Here is a 27483-nt window from a genome sequence, read left to right on the forward strand (position 1 = left end):
ACGCTGCTACATAGTGAACTTTTTATCATTGTTTCCAGAGTCTCAAAGTACTTGCTGCCCAAGACAGTTTGGGGATCCGTACATCGCTGCTTTGCTAAAAACAGCTTCCCTGGGCTGAGTGTGGTGGGAGGCACGGATTGGTTCTGCTACTCCCTGCTGTTTTCAACCTCTCTTTTGAGTTAAGGGATAGGGTCAGTATTTTCTCCTTCCCAGGATGGGGAGAAGGAGCCACGGGTTGGAAAACATGTCTAAGATTATAGAGGAAGTGAATTCACGATCAGGACTACAACCACTAGAATATTTTGTGTTCCAGGAGGTTCATCCATCAGACCATTCTGCCAGCTTCACTAGATGCAAAGTAAGAAGGAAATGGCTCATAGCTTAGAGGATATACCCTGATAGGTCTGCTCTGGCAGAAAAAGTCAGTCGTTTCATTCATGTGACTTGCAAATAAGGACTGGATTGATTTCCAGGAACACAATGTATAATAGCAGAAATTATCTTCTCCACCGAGGAGACCATTTCAGGCCCTGGCTCAGAACTGTCTTTAGGAGTTCAGGTCCAGGACTGACTTCAAGGCCCTCTGACCTCCTCACACCTGCAGTGTTCTCTGTACCCTCGGTGGGAAGCTCAGCATCCAAATCCGCCTTCTAGCAAGGACAGCATGGACAGCTGTCTGACAGAGTACCAGGGATGCCTTGTGCGGTGAAGGGTGCCTAAAAGTTCTGGACTGATCCAAATACCACTAGCCTCATCAGCATTCCAACACTATATTACTCAGAAATTTACACAAACCCTTGGAAATTGGGCACTAGGGACTGATAATCCTAAAGGGGATTACTACGAAATTCAAGGGGTAAAATTCACTAGCCTGTGAAAAGTGATCCTGTTTGAGGACACAAGTTGAGAGCGTAATTGTGGGCCAGTCCTTTAGCGAACTCACACTCCCACCTTGAATGTTTGCTAATCCAAACAGAAGGTTCTTAGGGTCCCTATGGCCACAGGTGGGCGGTGCTAGGGTCTGAGCAGGTGGAAGGGCTCATAGGACTCCCATCAATCAGGAAGAGCCTTTGATTGGCACTGCTGAGCCATTTGGGCTAAAATGTTGTTAACCAAGTGGGTGGGGGTGGTTCTTTGTGACTGTTCCTCCACTATATAAATGTACTGAGGGTCTACCCCTTTCTGGACAGGCTGCTACACTCAGTGGGCAAAGTGCTGGCTGGAGATCAGGAGCCATAGGTGCTTCTGCCACCACTGTCGGGGGTGCCTTGGATATGCGACTCTCCCCTAGGGCTCAGTTTCTTCTGTGCAAAGATGAAGAGAGTTATGCTGTCTCAAGTTACAAGTTTCTTCAAATAATAAAAGCAAATGCTGTATTTACTTACCAGCCTTGACACACTTTTTTTTATATTTCATTATGTGGTCTAGGCAGCCTGGAAATTTGAATGAAAGTTTTTACATTTTAGAAAAAGGTATCTCTGCCCCACCCCCTTTGCCAAGTGCACACACACATACACATACCACACCTGCAACAAATTGCCAAAACATTCCAGATGTAAGATGGCAAATTCAAATGGGGGCTCTAAATTTTTTTTTTTTTTTTTTTTTGAGCCGGAGTCTTGCTCTGTCGCCCAGGCTGGAGTGCAGTGGCGCGATCTCAGCTCACTGCAAGCTCCGCCACCCGGGTTCACGCCATTCTCCTGCCTCAGCCTCCTGAGTAGCTGGGACTACAGGCGCCCGCCACCACGCCCGGCTAATTTTTTATGGGGCTCTAACATTTTACTGTTAAACAGAGAACATCTGCCCATGACGTGATAACCAGAGTCTAATTTAAATACAGCCTTTATCAAAACAGTATCTTTGATCCCTAAGAGAAGACTCGAAAACCATCCATCATTTGAAAAGGACATTTGGTAATATCTGTAGACGCTGCCCCTTCAAGGACGTGAAGCCTAACACTCTCGTACCCTCACCCCAGGGTGGGGTAGAATTAGTGACTTGTTTCCAAAAATGAGAGTTGGGAAAAACAGTAGATTTACATGGAGAAGTCTGGCAGTCCCCATGTTAATCTAGTGTTGATGGTGACCCCCATCCTGGTGTCATGTGGGTGCCATGGACCCCTGACGGGATGAGATAAGAAGGGCCTGGCACCTCTGTGGTATGAATTCCCTGTCTAATCATGAGACAAACATCAGACAAACCCAAACTGGGGGACATTCTACAGGATGCCTGGTCAGCACTCAAGACTGTCAAGGTTCTGAAAAACAAACACTAAGAAACTGTTACAGACCAGAGGAGAGACACACAGGGACTAAATGCAACTGGAACAGAAAGAGGACATTCATGAAAAAGCAGGTGAAGTCCAAATAAAGTCTGGAGTTTAGTTAACAGACATGTACTAATGTTGGTTTCTTAGTTTTGACAAATGTATCATGGTAATACAAGACATTAATAGGAGAAGCTGGGTGAGAGGTATATGGAAACTCTTTGTATTATCTTTGCAACTTTTCTGTAAATCTAAAATTATTCCAAAATAAGGCTGGGCGCAGTGGCTTACTCCTGTAATCCCAGCACTTTGGGAGGCCAAGGTGGGCAGATCCCCTGAGGTTAGGAGTTTGAGACTAGCCTAGCCATCATGGTGAAACCTCATCTCTACTAAAAATACAAAAATTAGCTGGGTGTGGTGGCTTATGCCTGTAATCCCAGCTTCTTGGGAGGCTGAGGCAGGAGAATCACTTAAATCCAAGAGGCGGAGGTTGCAGTGAGCTGAGATGGTGCCACTGCACTCGAGCCAGGGCAACAAGAGTGAAACCCCGTCTAAAAAATAAATAAATAAATAATAAAAGAATTCCAAAATAAAAAAGCTTATTTGAAAACAAAATGAGGTTTGCTGTCATCAAGAAAGTTGGAAACCACGTGTAGTAAATGGTGCAGCACCAAAAACACCCTGGACCATAATCTCCAAGACCAGCAGTGAATTGGAAATCACTGTTTGGCTTTGATGCCTTGCCTGTGACAGATGACAGGATGGAGGTATGGAATGGGTGACTCGGCTCAGATGGACCCTTCACACACACCATCCTGTCTCATCCTCATCACAGCCCTGTGTGTGACATTGCAGCTGTGGTACCAGAGAACTGGTCCTGTGTCACAAAGCTGGGGCAAGGGCCCAGCATCCAACTCAGGACCACCCTGCCTCTCATGGACAGCTTGGGGACAAGCCAAATGGAGTCTGTAGATTCTCAGAGGCCCAGCCATAGGCAGCCCACTCTAGAAAGCTGAGACTGGAATGAACAAACATTTTGCATGAGTAATATAAAGAGTGGCTCAGGTGCATTGCTCTAGAAGGACCAAAGTGTGAATGTCAGCTTCTCTTTTACTGTGTGTATAAGTCACCCAGGGAAAGTGACTTAACCTCTTAGTTTCTTCATCTGTAAAATGCAGCTATCCCAACCTTGCGGTTGCTGAGATGCTTAAGTGAGATGATGCATGTCAAGTATTCAGCACAGTGCCTGGCACACAGGAACAGGCTTTTTCCTACATTTTACCTGACTTTATTCTCTCTGCTCTGTGGGTAAAGTACGGTTACTACTGTGTCCATGCTTTACACAAGGGAACTAAAGATTTAGCAAGGCCAAAAGCCTTATCCAGGGTTCCCTGGGCTTTCACTGTACATATCCCAAAGCAGGCATCCCAGCAAGACAAAGAATAATAAACAAGTGAGGAAGTTTACCTGGTGAGGTGAAATTCACAGACATGGAAGGGCCATCTTCATTCATATTTGCATTAGGAATATTATGGGCCCCAATGAAATAGACTGTGTTCAGCTCTACAGGGAAGCCGATGTAGGAAAATGTCCACTGAAAGGCAAAGCAAGGAACTCTCAATTCCCAAAACACTGCAATACAGAAGCAGTATACCTTAGTGTGTTACCCTTTTAGTTTGTATTTCATTACTTACTCTGTGAAAACTTAGGTCTCCAACCAATGTCTACTTAGAGAACGGGCATTACACAATTTACAGAATCAGAGAAATGTAAAGTTTTAAAGCCAGGATATAATTTAAGTCCAGTTCTCTTCCCTTGGCTGGTAGGGAAAAACTGAGACCCAGAGATGCTGACTTACGAAAGGCACAAAACAGAGAAGTAGCTGAAAATGGGATTTGAACCAAGGGATCTTGCTCTAAGCTCTGAGTCATAGCTATTTAGCAGCCCGTGTGAACAGCACATCATCCATGCTCCCCAAACAAAGGGCATAGCTTTCAGCAACAATTAGCCAAATACATAAAAATGTCTATGCCCGGATGCAGTGGCTCATATCTGTAATCTCAGCACTTTGGGAGGCTGAGGCAGGCAGATCGCTTGAGCACTGGAATTCAAGACCAGCAACACAGTGAAACCCCTCTCTACAAAAACTACAAAAATTAGCCAGGTCTGGTGGCTCATGCCTGTAGTCCCAGCTGTTTGGGAGGCTGAAGTAGAACGATCGCTTGGGCCCAGAAGATTGAGGTCACAGTGAGCCATGATCACACCACTGCACTCCAGCCTGGGTGACAGAACAAGACCCTATCTCAAAAAACAAAACAAAAAACAAAAAAGTGCTTACTTTACCACCAGAGGGTCTGGTCTGAGTCTGGAAGGCCTCTGTGTAATTGCACCTCACACAGCTGTAGGACTGGAAGTTGCTTTTGCCCGTCACACAAATCTTGGTGGCCTTCAACAAGCGGATACTGGCTGCCGAGATAGGCAAGAGAGCATTGGTTTATTTAGCACTTGCTGTGTGGCTGACTTGATGCTAGATTCTTTACTAGCATGCTTTACTTTTTGTCTCAGTTCATATTCACAATAGTACTGAAAGGTAGGCACCACTGTCTCCAGTTTACAGATGGGGTTCGTGAGGCTTAGGAAGTTTCAGGGAGCTCTGCTTAAACTTAGAAAACTCATCAGCAAGCAGCAGATACGAATTCAGATTCCAAAGCCCAAGCTCCCTCCTCCTCATAGGTCAGCTTGAATTTCACAGGATGCCTGCAAAGGTGGCTATAGCTCTGCACTATTCTGGGTCTCTTTTAAGAGGAAGAGGCTGGCCTCAGGGAGACCCACAAAGACCCTCCAAGACTGTCATCACCAAATCACACCTGTTCCGATTGCACCTTTATCCATGCTGGTTCTTCTCCCTGAAGGTCTTTTCCTCCCATTATCTACCTCTTCAAGTTTCACTCTTTTAAAGCCCAACTCACTCATGCACCATAGCCTATAACCACAGCCAACAAAGAGCTGACTCTGTGCCAGATAAGGGCCCAAACCCTTATGGCCGCATCTCACCTAAAGCAACCTCACCAGGGACCCTTTCCAGCTCCTCTCGCCCTATCCCACTCAGATGAAGCACAGCTCCCTTCTGGGATTCCCCTGACATTGTGCCTGTGTCTCCCTCCCCTACCCCTCTGAATCCTCCTGGGTGGAGACTGTAGGTGACTCCTCTCTCTGTGCCTGGCACTCATGGATTCTTGACTCTTGACTAGGTAGACTTTTTTCCAATCTGAATTTAGCAGAAGGAAACCAAAAGGATGGGCATTAGGATCCCAGGAGCAGCTCACTGAAAGAACTCATATGCTGCCTTGCAGCATAATCTTGGGGAAATGCCAAAAGCTTCATGATGTCATCTGAAGTGGAAAAGTAATCTATCTAAGCCAGTGCTTTCCCTAAACTGGAGTGGGGTGGGGGAAATCATCTCTGGCCTTACCTTGTCTTCTTCCATGAAGTACATACACAGAAAAGTACACAGATCGTAAGTGTACCACTTGATGCATCGGGACACTCATGCAACCAGTATGCAGGTTAAGAAACTCCCTCAGGCGTGCCCCTCATACTTCCTTTCAGTTATTCCTACCCCAGCAGGAACCACTACCCTGACTTTTTTTTTTGAGACAGTCTCTCTGTCACCCAGGCAGGAGTGCAATGGCACAGTCTCAACTCACTGCAACCTCCACCTCCTGGGTTCAAGTTATTCTCCTGCCTCAGCCTCCCAAGTAGCTGGGATTACAGGCATGTGCCACCATGCCTGGCTAATTTTTTGTATTTTTAGTAGAGATGGAGTTTCACCGTGTTGGCCAGGCTGGTCTTGAACTCCTGACCTCAAGTAATCTACCCGCCTTGACCTCCCAAAGTGCTAGGATTACAGGCGTGAGCCACCGCGCCTAGTCTTTTTTTTTTTTTTTGAGACGGAGTTTCACTCTGTTGCCCAGGCTACTGGAGTGCAGTGGTGCGATCTCAGCTCACTGCAAGGTCCGCCTCCTGGGTTCAAGCGATTCTCATGCCTCAGCCTCCCGAGTAGCTGGGATTACAGGTGCGCAACACCACACCTGGCTAATTTTTGTATTTTTAGTAGAGACGGGGTTTTGCCATATTGGCCAGGCTGGTCTCGAACTCCTGATCTCAAGTGATCCACCCACCGCGGCCTCCCAAAGTGCTGGGATTACAGGCGTGAGCCGCCGCTCCTGGCCACTATCCTGACTTCTAAACACTAGATTGGTTTTGTCTGCTTGGCACTTTCTGTAAATTGGATCATATGGCATGTATGCCTGCAGGCATGCACACAGATATAAATGTACAAACTCTTTTGAATCTGCCTTCCGATGTTTGTGACATTCATCCATATTGTTGTATGTAGTTACAGATCATTCATTCTTGTTGCTGTAATGGAATTTATTTGGTGATTCCTTTCTACTGTTGGGCATTTGAGTGCTTTCTAATGTTGCCTGCTATGAGTAGTGTTACTATGATCATCCTAGTATGTGGCTTTTGGTGCATGTATGCATGTATTTCTGTTGGTTATGCCTAGGAGGTGAATTAATGGTTCATATAGTCTGCACATTTCTGATTTAGTAGACACTTCGGGCGTTATCTCTGATGGATGCAAACTTACCATCTGCCCGGAGTACCCAGCTTACATTCATCAAAATTGAATAGTCCCTTGTTGCAACACTAGTTTTAACAGGTTTTACTCGGAGGTCCCTCAAGTCTCCAGGGGTTAGATCATGTTGTAGCATCCACTCTGGAGATGGCCCTGGGAAAAAGCAAGACTTCCATGACACTGTCCTTCCCAGCCCAGTCTGATGCCATGCCATCTCCTCTCAGTGACTCACCGCAAACCTTCCCCCATTCACAATTCCTCACTTCTTTTTTTTTTAATTAAAAAAAATTGTTTTTTTGTAGAGATGGGGTCTCAATGTGTTGCCTAAGATAATCTCAAACTCCTGGACTCAAATGATCCTCCCGCCTCAGCCTCCCAGAGTGCTTGGATTATAGGTATAAGCCACTACGCCTGACCCAATTCCTCAGTTCTTCCTGCAAAGGCCAAATGTTTCTTAGTGCTGGCTGATTTATAGCCGAGATAATGTTGATCTAAGAGAAGTACTCTCTTTTTTTTTTTTTTTTGAGACGGACTCTTGCTCTGTTGCCCAGGCTGGAGTGCAGTGGCGCAATCGAGAAGTACTCTCAACCTTCTGGCTTTCACCTACGGAGCACTTGGGACCACTCCAGGTGCCTGTGTATGTACACATGTATACATTTAGTGTATTTGACATGTTTATTAGAGTCAGGCCTGCCTTCTTAAGGCTTCGGTCCTGGATTCTAGCCAGCTGGCCCACACAACCCCCACTTTCCCACCTCCTAACCTTTGCTGGTGCCATCTCTCCTCCAGCTTACTCTTCCTACCCACATTTTTTGGCAGAAGCCTACCCATTCTTCAAATGCCACCACCTCAAACACCCGCTCTCCTATGAAACATTTGCTTCTTGGTCCCACCTCTAAGTGACCTTCCTTCCACGGCCTTGATCTCCCTCTGCAGAGTGGCAGGCATCACTTTCCACCTTGTATGGCAAGTCCCATCCTGACTGGCCAAGAGGCGAGCCTGTCTGAAACACGGCTTCATTCCCACAGAGCCCCAGAGTTCTGCTTTGAGCAGACAGAGACTTCATCTGCATCAGCCAATAAAGCAATGGTTTACCCTGTGTCTGGTCTTCGATGACCTATTGCCTATATTAGGCCTCCTAAAAGTCCAACTGTGCTTTCAATGTAAAGCCCCAAATACCCATTCTCTAATGCACCTACCAGTTTCAGAGCCACATTGAACGGTCTGTGGGAGAGAAAAAAACCAAGCGTCATGTTGAAGCCGGCAAACCACAAGCTTTCCTTTGCCAAACTAGGCAGAACACCATTTTCCCCTTAAATGCATATACAAGTGACAAACTTTCAAAGAAAAGATGAACTGGTTCTGCTTCACAGCTTAGGGAGGAACTAAGCTGCCCCACTGTTAGGCTTATGAAGGACCATGGATTAGCCATCGGTATACCTGATCTCAAGCCAGTGCATAACCTCACTTGAAGACCAGAGGTGGGTCTCCATCCGTCTCTGGATGTCAGCCTTCCCTGCTGCAAGCAGGGGATGACTTGGGAGCGATGTGAGGCCCCTTCGCACTCTAATGTTTAACTCTAGGTTTTTAGGACAGCCTGGAGTATTTACTGGGCTACCCCAGGTTAAGGAGTAGCTATGCTAAGGAGATGAACAAAAGAAAGCTCTGAATACAGTCCGTGGTACTTTCCTCAGGTTCTTTAAAATATTCCCCTTCTAACACAAAAGGACTCACTGAGCAATTTAGGAAACCATAAGCAATTATTAGTGTTCAAGAAAGGCTGGTACTAAATCGTTTGAAGTTAGCTGCTCGTGTTTTTTCATAAGAAAAAATAATTTGTGCTTTGGTTCTGGAATAAAATACTGAACCTAAAATATTGAGGCTTGAGGAAGCAGCAAGCTCAAATGACAAGACTCAGTGTGATACGTCCAGCAGCTCTGGAATATCCTGCTGAGCATCCACATTTCCAAACACCTTCTAAGACCTCCTAAGACTTTTGATGGTTTGAGTGATTTGAGTTTGGGCAAAATTGTCAATCATTTATTTGTCTTCTAAAAAATGAACTCTAAGGGATATCATCAGATTTTTTTTTTTTCTTTTTCTGAGACAGAGTCTCACTTTGTCACCCAGGCTGGAGTGCAGTGGCGCAGATCTCGGCTCACTGCAACCTCCGGCTCCCAGGTTCAAGTGATTCTCCTGCCTCAGCCTCCTGATTAGCTGGGATTACAGGCGCCTGCCACCATGCCCGGCTACTTTTTGTATTTTTAGTAGAGACGGGGTTTCACCATGTTAGCCAGGCTGTTCCCCAACTCCTGACCTCAGGCAATCCGGCCGCCTCAGCCTCCCAAAGTGCTGGGATTACAGGCGTGAGCCACCGCGCCAGGCCAGACTTTATTATTATTATTATTTTTAACAAATAAGCCATCATACCAGGAGCTGAGTTCTTATCAAAGGGCCGGTGAGACCAGCCAAGCAACAACCCTAAATTCTACCAAGCTCAAATTGTTGGCCTTGTAGCAACTACAGCAAAAGGGATGAATTCTTCCCTTCAGCGCAAAGAGCCAAGAGGGCTTCTGAACTGACACAGAGGGGAAGGATAGGAGCTGAAGACATCAGGAAACAGTGAATGGGGTTTGTCCACCAGCAGGTGACTACGGAGCTTGATGCTATATGCTATTCTAAGAGGGCAGGGGTATCATTTCAAAGGTTATTTGGGGCATGAACTATTTTCTCTTCAGTGACCCGGAAGATTCCCTCGATCATTCAGGGCACTGGGGAAGAAAGGAAACTGCCTTCACGAGTGAACATGGCAATCAATATGGCCAAAAAGGGAGGGGGTGCTAATGGAGAAACAGTTCTTGTGCCCCAACAGGTGAGCAGACCCCAAGTAACAATAACGAGTGCTGACTACGTGCCAGGCCCTTCGCCGCTAATTGCAGGCCATGTCGTTATTCCTTAAGAGACCCTGGTGGGTTCGGTACTGCCCTTCGTTTTACCGTTTGGGACTTGGAACTTGGTGAGCATAAATGACAGAACCAACAGTACAGAGTGGCGTCTGAGACCGGGTCTGTCTGATTCCCACGCCCCTGACTCAAGCAACCTGACGCCGATGTCCGGGGCTGCCCCGAGGGTGCAGGCACGACCCTCGAGCCGGCGGTCCGCGCACGTCTTCGGGGCAGCCTGGACTGGCGGGTCAGACGACGTCAGGATCTGGGCTCGAGGGTCGGGAGATGGGGGAAGGGGTGCTGGCGGGGGCTTACCGGCTCTCGGGGTACGGCGCTCCTGCACAGCGCGACCAGGCTCAGTAGCACGAGCGACATCGCCGGGCCACTGCACGGGATCCAGGCCACCCGCACGCTGCGCTCTTATGCCGGCGCCGCGGGTCCGCCCCTTCTCGGCTCCGCCTCTCGCAGCGCGGACCCATTCCCGCCACCCGGACAGAGGGCGGGCCCGCTGGCCCCCTCCCAGGCTGGGGCGGGTCTCAGCGCCCTCGCCTGCTAGGGCTCGGAGGGATGGGCCGTGTCCGAGCGCGGGCGGAGCACGGGCAGCCGCGGCGCGCGCCGGCCCCCGTGCACACGTGCGTGCAGTGAGCCAGGTGTCCGCGCTGCACCCGCCCTCGGGCTTCGCGCGCCCCCGCCGGAGCCCAGCTAGCCTCGCGGCTCCGGGGCCGACCGGGTCGGAACTGCCGCGTCCCGTTTCCGGACACAGAGAACGCGCGGGGCGCCGGCGCCGCCGGTTAAAGTGCCGCGGGGCAGGGGCCGGGCCGCGGCCACCCGCTCCTCCCGCTCCGACCCCGACTGTCGGGCCTTCGGCCGAGTCGCCCCGGGTGAGTAGCCGCGGACGCGCCCCGACCACCCCGCAGCAGCGTCGCCCGGCCGGAAGCCCGGAGAGGCTTGGGGGTCGGAGGTTTGGGGCCGGGCTGGAGGCCGAGACCCGGGCCCGCTTTACACAATCGCCCCGCCCCGCGAAGCGAAACGGTTGGAACGCGGACTGCCGAAACGCACTGACTCCTTTGAGGGAGCGAGTTCTTTCAGCTACGAGGTGTTAGAGCGGTAGGAGTGCCCGCTTCCCGACCCCAGGCTTTCTGGTAAATGTCTGTTTCCACCAAGTGAGTTCGGACAGCAGCACCTGGGGCTCCCAAAGCGGAAGCCGTCAGCACTGGCGATTTGGAGCTGCGGTTCTCAAGTTTCCCTGGCCCGGGATCTCTGAGCGCCGCCTAAAATGAGATCCAGACGGCAGGTCCGGGTCAGGCCCGGGATCTGCATTTAACGAGCCTCCACCCACGTCCCCGTAATTCGTGGGTGGGTGGCCCAGGGACCATCCTTTGAGACACAGTGGTTTGGGGGAAAGTTCACAAAGATCAGCTGGGCTAACAGTGGAGTCACAGAGGCTGGAACTGCTGCTTCAGCCCCCTCGGTTTGCAAACGACAGGATTGTGGTGACCAACTCAGGGCCATTTAAACTTGTAGGCAGAATTAGCTCCATTCTACAGATGAGAAGGCGGAGGCCTAGAGAGGGGTATGGAACTTAGGGATGTGTTGTCAGCTGGTGAGAGGCTGTATTGTCAAGCAGCTGTTTTAGCTGAGGCCCTACTTGTGTGCCAGGCCTGGCCCACCTGCCAGCTTGGTTAAGGTTCGCTTGGACTGGGGATCAGCCAGGGGTTTGGGCTCTGGCATGCATACGTGTGGAGTTGCAGGTAGCATTTTCAGAGAATTGCTCTGGTTCCTGACCAAGGAACTCAGCTGAGGTTGTGGCCGCACCCCTGCCTGGGACTGGGCCACCCTGAGCCCCTCATTCCACCTCTCTGAGTTGCTTTGGGCCCTGTGGCCCCTGAGAACATGTTCAGCTCTAATAGTCATCTTCCTGTTCAGCAAATACCTGCTGGGTGCAAAGGTGAACCACACATGGGTGCTGGCTGATGGGTACTCCTGGAGTGAGGATGAGTGCAGTGAGAAGTATTTTCAAGGACACAAGTGCCCGCCCTACTGCGGAAGTCCAGATGAAAACAGCCTCGTCTGCAAGCTCAAGATTGTGAACTTTGTCCCATGGTGCTGAGGAACAATGGTACAGGCTTAAATGGTCATCAAATTTTGGTTTTAGAAAGGCCACCTGGGTGGCTGTGCAGGGCAAATAGAGGGCTAGTCCCTCTGAGACGAGCGAGCAGGCAGCCATTCACTAACATGCATTCATTCCGTGAGTATCTGATTCTGTGCTGTGGGCCAGGCTCTGGGCTGTGCTGGCTTTTCAGCTGTGTGCCAGGGCAGGCCCTGCTGTGGTGAGCTTGGTGGTGTTCGGTACACGGGCTTTGAGACAACCAGGGGTGCAGAGGTTAGGCCTGGAGACAGAGTTCGTGAGTCACTTTCTCAGGGGGCAGTGGAGAGGAGAGGAGAGGAGGATAGAGCCCTGGGGAGGAGAGCTTGCCCGAGGAGGTGGGGAGGTCTAAGAAGGGCTGCAGCAGGAAAGCCCAGTAGTGAGGGAGGAGCTTATGGGGTCAGATGGGGCAGAGAGACCAAGGGCACTGAGGCTGGTTGGTGGCAGTCACAGGTAGCCTTGGCAAGAGGAAAGGGGAGGGGGTTTTGTAAAAAGAGAAGGGCTGAGTTTCTTTCTCCAGGGGAGGAAGTGTCAGGTGAGGGTGGTCTGGAGGTGGCTGAGCTGTAAGAAGGAGGAGTACTCAGGCAGGGGCTGCCAGGCAGAGACCCAAGACCCAGGCCAAGTGGCTTTCCTGCTGTTCTGGGTTCAGAATGACACTGCCCTGGCCCCCTGGGGCTTAGGGATGGGGTGATACCTGGTTCAGTTCCATAGTTGGGGCTGTGGAGTGGAGGAGAGGGTGTGAAGGGCCCTGCAGCCACAACTGGAGGTTGAGGTGGGCAAACAGGGTGTGTCTGCCTTTCCCCTCGGGGGGTTTTCCCCCCTGGCTCAGAAGGCCATGCCTCAAGTGGCCCTGCATGAGAGGTCCCAGGTGGCCTGCTGGAAGGGACACAATTTATTTGGCTGCCTAAGCCTGATAACTTTGTGGCTTTTTGAACTAGAGGCCCTGGCAAGTCACTGCTCTTCTCAGAGCAGTTTCCTTTTCTGTAAAATGGGGTGGTGATAGGGGCGATGAAGTGATTTGAGTCTATGAGAGAAGCGACCTTCGGACATTTTCTGACCTTCTCCCTTCAGTCATAAATTCTGCTAGGTCTGGGTTTCTGAAAGAGCTACCAGACAGTGTGCCTTCCTGTCCGGGGGGGCTTTGTAGGTGCTCATTAAATGCTTGAATGGATGAATAAATTAACACCTACCTTCCTCCAAGGCCAGTGCCTGAGCCTGCCCACCCAGGGGAGCTGGTTTGAACTTCCTCCTCTTTCTTCACAGGCAGAGCAAAGGTCAGGGCCTCTGCCAGAGCCTGGAAGATCACTGACTGGGTCAAGTACCCATGGCCCTGACCCAGACCCTAGGGACAGGCTTTGTGCAGCCACAGCGTAGTGAGATGCCTGGCTTCCAGACCACCTGGTTCTGCGACTCATTCACCATCTGTTGGCCTCGAGTGAGGCTATTGGTCTTTTGGAACCTCAGTTTCTCCATCTGTAACATGGGGCTGACATTAGTTCTGCCTCCCCAGCAGGACTGTTAGGAAACGCAGAAGAAACAGCAAAACAGCAGATAGGAAAGCAAGTTGAAGGATTTAAGAGTGCTGTGTAAATTTAGGGGCAGGAGAGGCAGAACCAAAAAAAAAAAAAAAAAAAAAAAAAAAGGGAAATTCCCTAGGACCCAAGAATCACAGTAATCCCCAGATTCTGTCATTGTTATTCAGACCTTTGATTCTTTGCCTGATCCATCCCTGGGAGAACAAGGCCATCAGGGTTGTTGACATGTCCTGCGGGTCCAGCCACCACCCACACAGGTGGAATTTTCCACTTCGTTCTTTTGCAAATATTAATCAAGGCCCTGGCTGGTCAACAGTGGATTCATTGTCTCGTGAAGAGTGAGCCGTTTCTGGCACATACTGGCTGTCTCCCAGGGTCCCTGGTGGTGAGCCTGAGCTGGGAGAGGAACTGTTGGGAGCACTCCTGGCGTCGGTGCTCCCTCAACCCCATGTTCTGCTCCAGCTGGTTAAGCTTAATTTTAATGCCTGCTTTGAGGGAAAGACCCTGAAGCCACACTGAGGACTTGCACCCCACTGTACCCAGCAGGGCTACAAAACACATTTTCTCTGCTCTAGTAGGAGGGGCTGGCCCAGGAAAGCCCACAGACTCAGGCCCAGTGTTAACTCAGCGTTAATCCCACTCCTCCTGGTTCCTAGGAGAAACCCCTTGAAATCACATACATGTGTTCTGTTCATGGCTGTGGTCCCTGTGCCTTGTCTCCTAGGTACTTGCATTGATTTTCACATTGCTGTTATCACACTGGGGTCTCAAAGAAAGCCTCGAACGCAGAAGAGACAGGTACTATTGTTCTCTCAAAGCTCCATCTGTAAACAGGGGTAATGAAGTTAGCCTCATAGGGCTGCACGGAGGACCACCCTGTCACCCTACGTTGGGCACATGCAACAGGATCGGTGGTATATTTTTTGATCCGTGATACTTGAATTTATTTGTTACTAATAATATTATGGGTCTTAGATGTAGCATCACATTCCACACTTTATGGAGGAAGAGACAAGATGAGTGAGGCTATGTAAGAAGAGGGAGGATGAAACTCAGGCCATGCTGTGAACTTGATAAAATCACCATGTGGTTTGGTTTTAGCTTTGCGCTTTTCTTTTCTTTTCTTTCTTTTTTTTTTTTTTTTTTTTTTTTTTTTTTTTTTTTTGGTTTGTAGTTTTTATTATGTTCGGACAATTGTCTTTCCTCTCCTTTACAGATTTCAATTATTTGTATATTAGATTACTTGAAGTTGTCCCAAAGCTCATTAATGATTTTTTTTCTAATTCTTTTTTTTTTTTTTTTTTTTCGTATCATTTTTATTTTTTTATTTTTTTTTTTTTATTTTTATTTTTTTGGCTATTACAACTAAGGCTTCTTTATTAATTTTTTTTGCATACAAAAACAATAAACATTTTCTAAAAATACATACAAACAAAAAGATGCGTATCAAACATATTAGGAAGGTTGCACATGGGAAGTCGGGGAATAGAAATGGGGGTGGGAGTTAAAATAAATGAGAGAGGGACTTTATATGGATCAGTGATAATAACTCAATCCTCTATTTGACAAAGAAGAGGGAGAAGGAAGAGGAAGAAAAAGAAAGTGGGATAAAGGATCAGAAAGGGAGGAAAATAGAAAAAATTAGAGTATGACTCCAGGGTAGACCTGTTTTGTTGTCATTGAGTTGGTTGGTTGGTTTGTCTGTTGTATTCTTCATGTTTCGCCAAGTTGGCCAGACTGGTCTCGAACTCCTAGTCCGAAGTGATCAACCCGCCTCGCCCCCTAGAGTGCCGGGACCACAGGCGTGAGCCACCACGTCCAGCCCCCACATTGCTTCTGGCCTCCGTGGTAGACCTCCCAGACGGAGCGGCCAGGCAGAGGAGCTCCTCACTTCTACCCAGACACGGGGCGGCCGGGCAGAGGGGCTCCTCACTTCCCAGACGGGGCGGCCAGGCAGAGACGCTCCTCACTTCTTCCCAGACGATAGGTGGCCGGGCAGAGGCGCTCCTCACTTCCCAGACGATGGGTGGCCGGGCAGAGGCGCTCCTCACTTCCCAGACGATGGGTGGCCGGGCAGAGGCGCTCCTCACTTCCCAGACGATGGGCGGCCGGGCAGAGGCGCTCCTCATCTCCCAGACGATGGGTGTCCGGGCAGAGGCACTCCTCACTTCCCAGATGGGGCAGCCGGGCAGAGGCGCTCCTCACTTTCCAGATGATGGGTGGCCGGGCAGAGGCGCTCCTCACCTCCCAGACGATGGGTGGCCTGGCAGAGGCGCTCCTCACCTCCCAGACGATGGGTGGCCGGGCAGAGGCGCTCCTCACCTCCCAGACGGGGCGGCCGGGCAGAGGCGCTCCTCACTTCTTCCCGGACGGGGCGGCCGGGCAGAGGCGCTCCTCACTTCTTCCCGGACGGGGCGGCCGGGCAGAGGTGCTCCTCACTTCCCAGACGGTGGGTGGCTGGGCAGAGGCGCTCCTCACTTCCCAGACGATGGGTGGCTGTGCAGAGGCGCTCCTCACTTCTTCCCGGATGGGGCGCCCGGGCAGAGGCGCTCCTCATTTCTTCCCGGACGGGGCGGCCGGGCAGAGGCGCTCCTCACTTCCCGGACGGGGCGGCCGGGCAGAGGCGCTCCTCACTTCTTCCCGGTCGGGGCGGCCGGGCAGAGGCGCTCCTCACTTCTTCCCGGACGGGGCGGCCGGGCAGAGGCGCTCCTCACTTCTTCCCGGACAGGGCGGCCGGGCAGAGGCGCTCCTCACTTCTTCCCGGACGGGGCGGCCGGGCAGAGGCGCTCCTCACTTCTTCCCGGACGGGGCGGCCGGGCAGAGGCGCTCCTCACTTCTTCCCGGACGGGGCGGCCGGGCAGAGGCGCTGCTCACTTCCCAGACGGGGCGGCCGGGTAGGGGCACTCCTCACTTCCCAGACGGGGCGGCCGGGCAGAGGCGCTCCTCACTTCCCAGACGGGGCGGCCGGGCAGAGGCGCTCCTCACTTCCCAGACGGTGGGTGGCCGGGCAGAGGCGCTCCTCACTTCCCAGACGATGGGTGACCGGGCAGAGGCGCTCCTCACTTCTTCCCGGATGGGGCGGCCGGGCAGAGGCGCTCCTCACTTCTTCCCGGATGGGGCGGCCGGGCAGAGGCGCTCCTCACTTCTTCCCGGATGGGGCGCCCAGGCAGAGGCGCTCCTCACTTCTTCCCGGACGGGGCGGCCGGGCAGAGGCGCTCCTCACTTCCCAGACAGGGCGGCCGGGCAGAGGCGCTCCTCACTTCTTCCCGGACGGGGGCGGCCGGGCAGAGGCGCTCCTCACTTCTTCCCGGACGGGGCGGCCGGGCAGAGGCGCTCCTCACTTCTTCCCGGACGGGGCGGCCGGGCAGAGGCGCTCCTCACTTCTTCCCGGGCGGGGCGGCCGGGCAGAGGCGCTCCTCACTTCTTCCCGGGCGGGGCGGCCGGGCAGAGGCGCTTCTCACTTCTTCCCGGACGGGGCGGCCGGGCAGAGGCGCTCCTCACTTCCCAGACGGTGGGTGGCCGGGCAGAGGCGCTCCTCACTTCCCAGACGGTGGGTGGCCGGGCAGAGGCGCTCCTCACTTCCCAGACGGTGGGTGGCCGGGCAGAGGCGCTCCTCACTTCCCAGACGGTGGGTGGCCGGGCAGAGGGGCTCCTCACTTCCCAGACGGTGGGTGGCCAGGCAGAGGCGCTCCTCACTTCCCAGACGGGGCGGCCAGGTAGAGGCGCTCCTCACTTCCCAGACGGGGCGGCCGGGCAGAGGCGCTCCTCACTTCCCAGACGATGGGTGGCCGGGCAGAGGCGCTCCTCACTTCCCAGACGGTGGGTGGCCGGGCAGAGGCGCTCCTCACTTCCCAGACGATGGGTGACCGGGCAGAGGCGCTCCTCACTTCTTCCCGGATGGGGCGGCCGGGCAGAGGCGCTCCTCACTTCTTCCCGGATGGGGCGCCCGGGCAGAGGCGCTCCTCACTTCTTCCCGGACGGGGCGGCCGGGCAGAGGCGCTCCTCACTTCTTCCCGGATGGGGCGGCCGGGCAGAGGCGCTCCTCACTTCTTCCCGGGCGGGGCGGCCGGGCAGAGGCGCTCCTCACTTCTTCCCGGATGGGGCGGCCGGGCAGAGGCGCTCCTCACTTCTTCCCGGGCGGGGCGGCCGGGCAGAGGCGCTCCTCACTTCTTCCCGGATGGGGCGCCCGGGCAGAGGCGCTCCTCACTTCTTCCCGGACGGGGCGGCCGGGCAGAGGCGCTCCTCACTTCCCAGACAGGGCGGCCGGGCAGAGGCGCTCCTCACTTCTTCCCGGACGGGGGCGGCCGGGCAGAGGCGCTCCTCACTTCTTCCCGGACAGGGCGGCCGGGCAGAGGCGCTCCTCACTTCTTCCCGGATGGGGCGGCCGGGCAGAGGCGCTCCTCACTTCTTCCCGGGCGGGGCGGCCGGGCAGAGGCGCTCCTCACTTCTTCCCGGATGGGGCGGCCGGGCAGAGGCGCTCCTCACTTCTTCCCGGACAGGGCGGCCGGGCAGAGGCGCTCCTCACTTCCCAGACAGGGCGGCCGGGCAGAGGCGCTCCTCACTTCTTCCCGGACGGGGGCGGCCGGGCAGAGGCGCTCCTCACTTCTTCCCGGACGGGGCGGCCGGGCAGAGGCGCTCCTCACTTCTTCCCGGATGGGGCGGCCGGGCAGAGGCGCTCCTCACTTCTTCCCGGGCGGGGCGGCCGGGCAGAGGCGCTCCTCACTTCTTCCCGGGCGGGGCGGCCGGGCAGAGGCGCTTCTCACTTCTTCCCGGGTGGGGCGGCCGGGCGGAGGCGCTCCTCACTTCCCAGACGATGGGTGGCCGGGCGGAGGCGCTCCTCACTTCCCAGACGGTGGGTGGCCGGGCGGAGGCGCTCCTCACTTCCCAGACGGTGGGTGGCCGGGCAGAGGCGCTCCTCACTTCCCAGACGGTGGGTGGCCGGGCAGAGGGGCTCCTCACTTCCCAGACGGTGGGTGGCCGGGCAGAGGCGCTCCTCACTTCCCAGACGGTGGGTGGCCGGGCAGAGGGGCTCCTCACTTCCCAGACGGTGGGTGGCCGGGCAGAGGGGCTCCTCACTTCCCACACGGTGGGTGGCCGGGCAGAGGCGCTCCTCACTTCCCAGACGGTGGGTGACCGGGCAGAGGCGCTCCTCACTTCCCAGACGGTGGGTGGCCGGGCAGAGGCGCTCCTCACTTCCCAGACGGTGGGTGGCCGGGCAGAGGCGCTCCTCACTTCCCAGACGGGGCGGCCGGGCAGAGGCACTGCTCACTTCCCAGACGGGGCGGCCGGGTAGAGGCACTCCTCACTTCCCAGACGGGGCGGCCGGGCAGAGGCGCTCCTCACTTCCCAGACGATGGGTGGCCGGGCAGAGGCGCTCCTCACTTCACAGACGGGGCGGCCGGGCAGAGGCGCTCCTCACTTCCCAGACGGTGGGTGGCCGGGCAGAGGCGCTCCTCACTTCCCAGACGGTGGGTGGCCGGGCAGAGGCGCTCCTCACTTCCCAGACGGGGCGGCCGGGCAGAGGCGCTCCTCACTTCCCAGACGGTGGGTGGCCGGGCAGAGGCGCTCCTCACTTCCCAGAACGTGGGTGGCCGGGCAGAGGCGCTCCTCACTTCCCAGACGGTGGGTGGCCGGGCAGAGGCGCTCCTCACTTCCCAGACGGTGGGTGGCCGGGCAGAGGCGCTCCTCACTTCCCAGACGGTGGGTGGCCGGGCAGAGGGGTTCCTCACTTCCCAGACGGTGGGTGGCCGGGCAGAGGCGCTCCTCACCTCCCAGACGGGGCGGCCGGGCAGAGGCGCTCCTCACCTCCCAGACGGGGCGGCCGGGCAGAGGTGCTCCTCACCTCCCAGACGGGGCGGCCGGGCAGAGGCGCTCCCCACCTTCCAGATGGGGCGGCGGCCGGGCAGGGGCTGAAATCGCAGCACCCTGGCAGGCCAAGGCAGGCGGCCGGGGGGTAGAGGCTGCCGCGAGGCCAGACCACGCCACCGCCCTCCAGCCCGGGCAACACCCAGCACTGGGTGAGCGAGACTCTGTCTGTAGTCCCAGTACCTCGGGAGGCTGAGGCGGGCAGAGCACTCGCCGTCAGGAGCTGGCGACCAGCGTGGCCAAGATGGCGAACGCGTGCCTGCATCCAAAGCAGAAAAGGCAGGCAGCGGTGGCGGGCGCCGGCAGTCCCAGGCAGTCCGCGGCGCGGGCAGCAGCAAGCCGAGCAGATTGTAGCCTGGGCCAGAGAGGGAGAGAAAGAAAGAAAGAAAGAAAGAGAGAGAGAGGGAGGGAGGGAGGGAGGGAGGGAGGGAGGAAGGAAGCAAGGAAGGAAGGAAGGAAGGGAAAGGAAGGAAAGGAAGGCCTTTTTTTTTTTTTTTTGAGACAGAGTGTTGTTCTGTTGCCAAGGCTGGAGTGCAGTGGTGCAATCAGCTCACTGGGCACAAGCAACCCTCCCAAGTAGCTGGGACTACAGGTGCACACCACCATGCCTGGCTAATTTTTTCTTCCTTTTGTTATTGTTTAGAAATGGGGTCTTGCTATGTTACTGAGGCTGATATTGAACTTCTGGCCTCAAGCAATCCTCCTGCCTTGGCCTCCCAAAGTGCTGGGATTACAGGCGTGAGCCACTGCGCCCAGCCTATGAGTTTATTTTATAACTTTATATTTGTGATTTGTGTGTGTGTGTGTGTGTGTGTGTGTATCATAGTTAGAACAGTGATACCATTTTCAGGAGCACACTAGAAACCTAGGGCCATGGGTGCAGGTTGATGTCTTACACTAGCCCCGACTCCTGATTAATTTCAGTACTTTAGTGATAGAGTGATTTGCAGTTGATACAAAGAAAGAGTCAGTTTTTCAAACACTCACCTTGCAATCTTAGGACCCTCTGCAGTTAAACCCACCCAGAAGTTTGAAGAGGAAACAGCAGCGGGCATGTGTGTGAAAATTGGCTGGCTAACCTTGGCTGGCCAAGGTGCTTTGAGCAGCAGGGGCACCCAGCACACAACCTGGACCTTGCAGTGAGCTGTGAACCTGCCACTGCACTCCAGCCTGGGTGACAGAGGTGTCTGCTGGAAGTGGCTCTGCTTGTACTGGTGTGGAAGTGTGCCAATGAGCGCAGAAAATCAAACAGGCTTTGCGGCGCCTGTGATGTGTTTATAGGAAGTACTGGAGTCGGCACAGCAGACGGTGAGAAGGGAAGATTTGTCCTGGCATCTCTCGCCAACCTCCTAAGCTGATGGATTTGGGGTCTCCAGGGGATCCATGTCTGGTCCATAACAGTGCTTCTCAAGCTGTCCATGGGGAAAGACTAGATGATTGTTTTTAAAATTTTAATCTTTCATGGGCCAATTTTTAAAATATGATGAAAATTGTTATAATAAAATTGAAGATATATAAAAAGATAAGCCCATTATCTGCTTATTAGACTCAACAGACATAGGTTGTTGTGTCAAATGATAAAACTGTAAAAGTTTCTACCCTCTGACTTTTGATTCTGTACTTATCTCTCTCAGACAATCACAAAGAGTGCGTAGGCCAGCCCCGGTCACAGAGTGCACCGTATCCTGTCACTTCTGGATGTGAGGTGGGTATTTTTTAACTGAGATTTCAAAAAAACGGGTTAAAAGTTTACTTGAAAAAGAAAGCTGGCAGTGAGCATTTGCAGAACACCCCAAACTTCTGGGGAATCGTTGGAAATCCCTCGCCGTCGGCCAGGCCCTGTGCCACAGAGATGCTCCTACCTTTCTGCTTTCCCTCACTCCTCTAGTGGGATCTGAGATTTCAGACAAACAACAACTACAAAAATCCCTTTTATCATGGAAGATTTGAAACCTGTATAAAATTAGCCAGAAGAGATGATGGAAATGGGAATTTTGTGTTCTCATCACATAACTTTGTTAGCATCACCTCGTGGGGGTCCTGTTTTGTATGTCCCCCAATCCCTGGGGTGACTGTAAGCCAAATCCTAGATAACTTTTTTTTTTTTTTTTGAGACAAGGTCTTTCTCTGTCATCCAGGCTGGAGTATAGTGGCAAGATCATAGCTCATGTAACCTTGAACTCCTGGGCTCAAGCAATCCTCCCACCTCAGACTTCTAAGGAGCTGGGACTACAGGTATGTGCCACCATGTCCAGCTAATAAAAAAATTTTTTGTAGACGTGGGGTTTCACAATGTTGCCCAAGCTGGTCTTGAACTCCTGGCCTCAAGCAATCCTCCCACCTCCACCTCTGCCTCCCAAGGTGCTGAGATTACCGGTGTGAGCCACCACACCCAGCCTTAAATATTTATCTTTAGAAATAGTTAGAAACAGTTGAATTATTCTCTTCTAGTTATTTTGAAATGTATAACAGATTGTTAACTACAGTCACCATACTGACCTGTCAAACGCTAGATCTCATTTCTTCTATCTAACTGTATATTAGATATTTCTTCTATCTAACTGTCTATCTTTAACCCCCCATCCTCCCTTCCCTCCCTGAACTCTGATAACTACCCATCTACTCCCTATCTTCCTAAGATCCACTTTTTTAGCTCCCCCCATGAGTGAGAATGTGATTTTTGACTTTCTGTGCTTGGCTTATTTCACTTAACATAACGACCTCCAGTTCCATCCGTGTTGCTGCAAATGACAGGAACTCATTCTTTTTGATGGTTGAATAGTACTACATTGTGTATATGGATCACATTTAAAAAAAATCTATTTGTCCATTAATGGGTACTTAGGTTGATTCCATGTCTTGGCTATTGGGTATAGTGCTGCAATAAACATGGGTGTGCAGATATCTCTTTGATATATTGACTTGCTTTCTTCTATATACCCAGCCCAGTAGTGGGATTGTTGGATTATATGATATTTCTATTTTTAGTGTTTTGAGGCATCTCCATATTGTTTTCCATAGTGGCTGTACTAATTTGCATTCCCACAAACAATGTACAAAGGTTCCTGAAAGGGTGAGTTTAAACAACGTAACCACAGAATCATAGTCATGTCTGACAAATAATGATCTCTTGACATCCTCACATATGTACTCAGTGTTCAAATGACCAGGGTCCAGTGAAGAGCAGCACATTCTCATAGTTGGATCTTGCTCCTCTCACAGCCTGTAGGCTTCCCTTCCTCTCTCTCATCTCTCTCTCATTTATCCATTCTATACTTGGATTGATTGTGGAAGAACTGTGTGGGGTTTCCCTGCACCTGGATTCTGCTGGTGGTGTACCTTTGCAAGTTGCTCTGACCGTTTCGTTTCCTGTGAGTTGGTGGATTGATCTAGACGTGTGGTCAGATTCAGGTTTGAACTTTTGGGCAAGGATGTTTTGTAGGTGGTATTGCATTCTGCCATTCAGACCCCTGCCTGGACTATGTAGAGAAGTCGGTCTTTTAATTGCCTCCTGTGTGTGAAGTCACCTTGGTGAGTCCCCAGCTGACCCTCGCTCATGTCTTTTTCTCCTTCTGCTGGTCCGGGCTCCCCCTTGTTCTGACATCACCCTGGCTGCTCTGTGGAGAGCTGGTTCTGGGGTAGCCTGAGGAGGCAGCACTAGTAGCAGGGACACTGCTAGGACGTTGTGAGGAGGGTCCCAGTGGAGATGATGGGGGCTGATCCAGGTGGTGTCCAAGGGGTGGACAAAAGTGGGCGGATTCTGCAGCGCCAGCCTCATCCTTATGAGAGAAGCTACTACCCCCAGGCCTCCGCTTCTGTGTCTGCTTTTCCTCCCCAGATAGTGCATTTTTATATACCAGTCACATGATAAGCATTTATTGAGTACCTGCAGCGTACCTGGCTCTGGGAGCTTCCAGCTCTCCCCCACTCTAAGTGAATGCACATGGTAGGAAGAGCAGCTCCATGGATGGGCTCTGCCAGGTGGGAGCTTGGTAACTCGTGGCCTCTGAAGCCTGCCCATGAGGAGAGCCTTCAACCTCCCTGGAGAGGGAACAGCAGTTGTCTTTCTCTCGCTGCTATGTTACTGCATAAGAGCTGGGACACCAGCGCCTTCTATGCCCTTGGTCTGCCTCTGGCTGTGCTCCGGGTTACCCATACCCACCTCCCCACTTTCACCCGAGGCCCTCTGTGCTGCAGATCCCACTCACCCAGGCACAGTGCAGCCCGGAGTGCAGAGAGTTCACGTCTGGAGCGGAGTGTCCAGTCTTCTTCAGGGGCCAGCCTGAGGCACTGTACCCCCCATCCCCTAGTCTATCAGGTGCTTTACTCTGGGAGGGGCCCCTAAGGGATTCGGGTCTCCCCAGCAGCGACCTCTGTTGTACCCTGCCTCCTACCCATGGCTGGGCGCCCGCAGCACCTGCACAGACTGGATCCACAGACACGCCTGCAAGGGAAAAGAAACAGTAGGCGACCCTGAGGAGCCGTCCCTGGAGGTTGAGCGGCCTGGGCCCCCCACCCTTGCCTGGGTGTTAGAACTCCAGGTTTCCAATCTTACATTCTTTTTTTTTTTTTTTTTTTTTTTTTGAGGCAGAGTCTCACTCTGTCGCCCAGGTTGGAGTGCAGGGATATGATCTTGGCTCATGGCAACCTCTGCCTCCCAGGTTCAAGCGATTCTTTTGCCTAAGCCTCGAGTAGCTGGGACTACAAGGTGTGTGCCACCATGCCTGGCTAATTTTTGTATTTTTAGTAGAGATGAGGTTTTGCCATGTTGGCCAGGCTGGTCTTGAACTCCTGACCTTAGGTGATCTGCCCACCTCAGCCTCCCAAAGTGCTGGGATTACAGGTGTGAGCCAACGCGCCCGGCCTCCCACCTTACATACACTCTGCTTTTGATATAGACCACCGTGAAGGTTTTAGAAAGTGGGGAAGCAGCTAGAGAGTGGAGGGGTGTGTGCAGAGGGCAGAGGCCTGGAATGTGGAGCACAAGGTTCCCAGGCTGAGGAAGCACCCACTGTGGGGCAGCAGAGGGGAGGCAGGAGGGCAGACTCACTTCGGAGGAGCCACAGGCATCGGAGGTGTCCGCAGAGGCTAGCACCCATGCCTTACCAACAGGAAACCCCTGCCCTGGGTCACACAGTGAAGCCTGGCAGAGCTCTGATGCGATGTCAGACTTCAGGGCTCCACCTCGGGTTTTTTTTGGCAGGCTGTAGCCTCAGCCCAGTCCCATCTGCCCGTCTTCACCAGGAGGATCCAGAGGGCAGGTGGGCTATGCCCGAGCAGCCAGGGCACAAGGGGCCAAGTGGTATGGCCTCATCCACACTGTCCAGAATCATCTCCCAGGTAGCAGTTTCCAATTCAGTTGTTAATTATGTATCAATGTGTGGGAGATGAGATTCCTGGGAAGAGAAGAGAAACTTGACACTGAAGAAAATGCCCTTTTTTTTTTTCTTTTAGAGACAGGGTCTTGCTCTGTTGCCCATGCTGGAGTGCAGTGGAACAGTGCTAGCTCACTGCAGCCTTGAACTCCTGGGCTCAAGTGATTCTCCTGCCTCAGGCTCCTGAGTAGCTAGGACTATAGGTACATACCACCATGCCTGGCTAATCAAAAAACAATTTTTTTAGAAAAAATTTCTGGGTCTTGCTGTGTTGTCCAGGCTGGTCTTCAACTCCTCAATTGCATCAAGCAATCCTGCCTCAGCCCAGAAAATGCTTTCAAAAAATTGTTTTAAACATTTTAATTGAGGTGCAACAGACATACGAAGTGTCCATCGTGTTGGTTTTGATCTGTGTGTACGCCTGGGTAACCATCACCAGGTCTGGATCCAGAACATTCCCAGGGCTGCCTTCTGTTGGTCCTGGCACAGGTGTATGAGCTCAGCATCCACATCTCAGACTACCCAGGTTGGGTTTGCTGTAGGCCACATGCAGCCTCATCCCCTGCATGTGTCCCTTTGGCCAGCATGACGCAGCACCAGCCTCAGGCCAGGCTCAGCACACGTTGGGAGGCAAGGGCATGGAGCCCTCAGCCAGGGATGTGGGCTTTCCACAGCTCATCTCACTATTAGCCTGTTGAGGTCCCAGTAAGTGGCACAGAGAAGTCCCAGGATGGATGTGGTCAGTGGTGAGGAGGGCAATCCATGCCTGAGGGAAGGTGAGGAGTGAATAGGTGAAGGGAGGTTAGGACCTGTACCTGGAGGAGAGAACAGCATGTGCAAAGGCCCTGGGGAGGAAGGGAAGGTGGACCATGCACCTGGATGCCAGGGAGTGATGCTCACAGTGGGATGATGGCTACAGAGGTAGGGGCCTGGTCTGGTTGGGCTTAGGACAAGAGGGCCTGGGGGGCCATGAGGAAGCTTGTCCCACTGTCTTAGGGAGGTGGAGGCCTGGGTTGGGGGTGGCATGTGGGAGGAGCAGCTGCCCAGGGTTACTCCCTGGACCACCACCACCTCTGGGCCCAGCCAGGTCTTATTCTCAAACTGGGATCCTTCCCACCCTGGGCCACTGCACTGCACTGCCCTCAGCTCACCACAGGGCTGGGTATTCAGACGGTTGTGCTCCTGGGAGGCTCTGCTGGGCTGTAGAAAAGCAGCCAAGCCTTCTTGGCTTGAGACCCCTGGCATGGGAACTTGGTGTCTTGCACCCTTTTGCGTGCTGACTATCACCTTTTGGCTCCTGTGATGTGGCTTTGTTGGTTGGGTCTGTGGTGGAGGGGGTACCAGCCTTTGGCTTGACATGGGGCAGGGGCTCGACCTTTTCAGGCTCATTTCCCTCTCCGTGACATGGGGCTGATGGTGACGGAGTGATGATGAAGACCTTCCACCCCACCCAGCACCTTTGGGGACTTAAATGTGATAACCCATGTGATGTACTCAGCAGGGGTAGCTGCTCCTGTTAATATAACTCAGTTTGGTCCCATGGTTTAATGGAGCTGTATGATCAGACAAAGGCAGCCACAGAGCAGTGTGTTCTTACCCACACAAAGCCCAGCCTAGCATGTAGGGAATCTTGTTCGAGGTCTCACAGATTGCAGGTCAAAGCCAGTACTAGAAGGCCAGATGGAAAAAAGCAGGTGACCTGCCCTGAATCCTCCTTTGGCGAATGACCCCCAGATTGGCACAGGTGGCCATGGCCCTTACCACATGTTTTGCAGTTTCCCCAAAAGACTGTCATCATCAGCCTGGCCCGTGGGCACAGTGACAGGTGTGAAGGTCAAGTGCAAGCCTGGGGCAGTGCTGACTTCAGGGTGCCAAGGCTCAGGGCTGTAAAGTAACTTTCTGGGCTTTGAAGCTCATGAGTAGCTGAGCTTTGTGCTAGGACTACCTGAGCCTTGTCCACAATGGGCTATGGTGGCCACTTTTTAAATGTGTTAACAGGGTCCTTTCATGTGGATGGACTCACTTTTTAATGGGCAGTCCCCTATTAGGGGAGTGTTAGGTTGTTTATAATTCTTTGCCACTGTAAACAACACAGGGACAGGCCCCTTGTGCTTGTTTTTCTATGGTTGTGCAGATCTCTCTCTTGATTAAATTCCTATAAGCAGGATTGCTGAGACAAAGGGCTATACCTTTAAATTGCATCTGTTTTTCTGGAAATGTTGTTATGCTCCCAGGTTGTCCCCAGAGTGGAATCATTATTTATCAGTGGCCTTGTCCAGCCTGAGCTCCTCAAAGGCTGAGCAAGCTTTAGGCATCATTTTGCATGCAGGACTAGGCTGGTGTGGCCCGGCCTCTCTGCAGAGTTCTGTCTTCTCCTCTTGGGTGACCAGTGAAAGCTAGGACTGTAATGGCCAAAGGATCTGATCTTACAGGGCACAGTACACTTCACTGGCCAAGAGCTAGAAAGAAAACATGTGTGCACACCAAGATGAGGTGAGGAAGAAAGTGCTGCTGGGAGGCCTGCGCGGAGGGTCCTTTCAGGGAGCTTCCTCAGTACTCTAGCTGCGCGACTCTGCAGGCAGACGTGTTGCAAGTATGGGTACTCCTGGAATGGTGCGTAAGCATTTTCTTCTGGGCATGATCCTTTTGCAACCTCACTCCACCAAAGTTATAAAATGTGTTGTGCAATTGGCCACATCCTCAAAATTA

General features: G+C 52.9%; 2 protein-coding genes across 14 annotated transcripts in view; one reads left to right on the plus strand and one right to left on the minus strand.

Moving 5' to 3' along the window:
* The window catches only part of IL17RB (interleukin 17 receptor B), a 19105-nt gene extending 8780 nt beyond the window's left edge, over window positions 1-10325 (minus strand). For 2 of the 5 annotated variants that reach the window (XM_055273875.2, XM_063645722.1), the window contains exons 1-6: window positions 10169-10325; window positions 8108-8132; window positions 6921-7061; window positions 4605-4732; window positions 3734-3860; window positions 1386-1433 (exon numbers count right to left, since the gene is read on the minus strand). In XM_055273875.2, the coding sequence (XP_055129850.2) occupies window positions 1386-1433; window positions 3734-3860; window positions 4605-4732; window positions 6921-7061; window positions 8108-8132; window positions 10169-10228 (529 nt within the window). In that variant the 5' untranslated portion in view covers window positions 10229-10325. Of the gene's footprint in view, window positions 1-1385; window positions 1434-3733; window positions 3861-4604; window positions 4733-6920; window positions 7062-8107; window positions 8133-10168 lie in introns of those variants that run through there. The other 3 variants (XM_055273878.2, XM_063645725.1, XM_063645730.1) reach the window with 2 other exon arrangements.
* The window catches only part of CHDH (choline dehydrogenase), a 35423-nt gene continuing 18259 nt past the window's right edge, over window positions 10320-27483 (plus strand). For 2 of the 9 annotated variants that reach the window (XM_063645699.1, XM_063645714.1), the window contains exons 1-3: window positions 10380-10734; window positions 21034-21104; window positions 21538-21634. The gene's annotated coding sequence lies outside the window, so the exon portion shown is untranslated. Of the gene's footprint in view, window positions 10996-21033; window positions 21105-21537; window positions 21635-27483 lie in introns of all 9 variants that reach the window. The other 7 variants (XM_055273866.2, XM_063645719.1, XM_063645717.1 and 4 more) reach the window with 6 other exon arrangements.

The sequence above is a fragment of the Symphalangus syndactylus genome, chromosome 1 (genome assembly GCF_028878055.3).
Source record: "Symphalangus syndactylus isolate Jambi chromosome 1, NHGRI_mSymSyn1-v2.1_pri, whole genome shotgun sequence".
NCBI lineage: Eukaryota > Metazoa > Chordata > Mammalia > Primates > Hylobatidae > Symphalangus > Symphalangus syndactylus.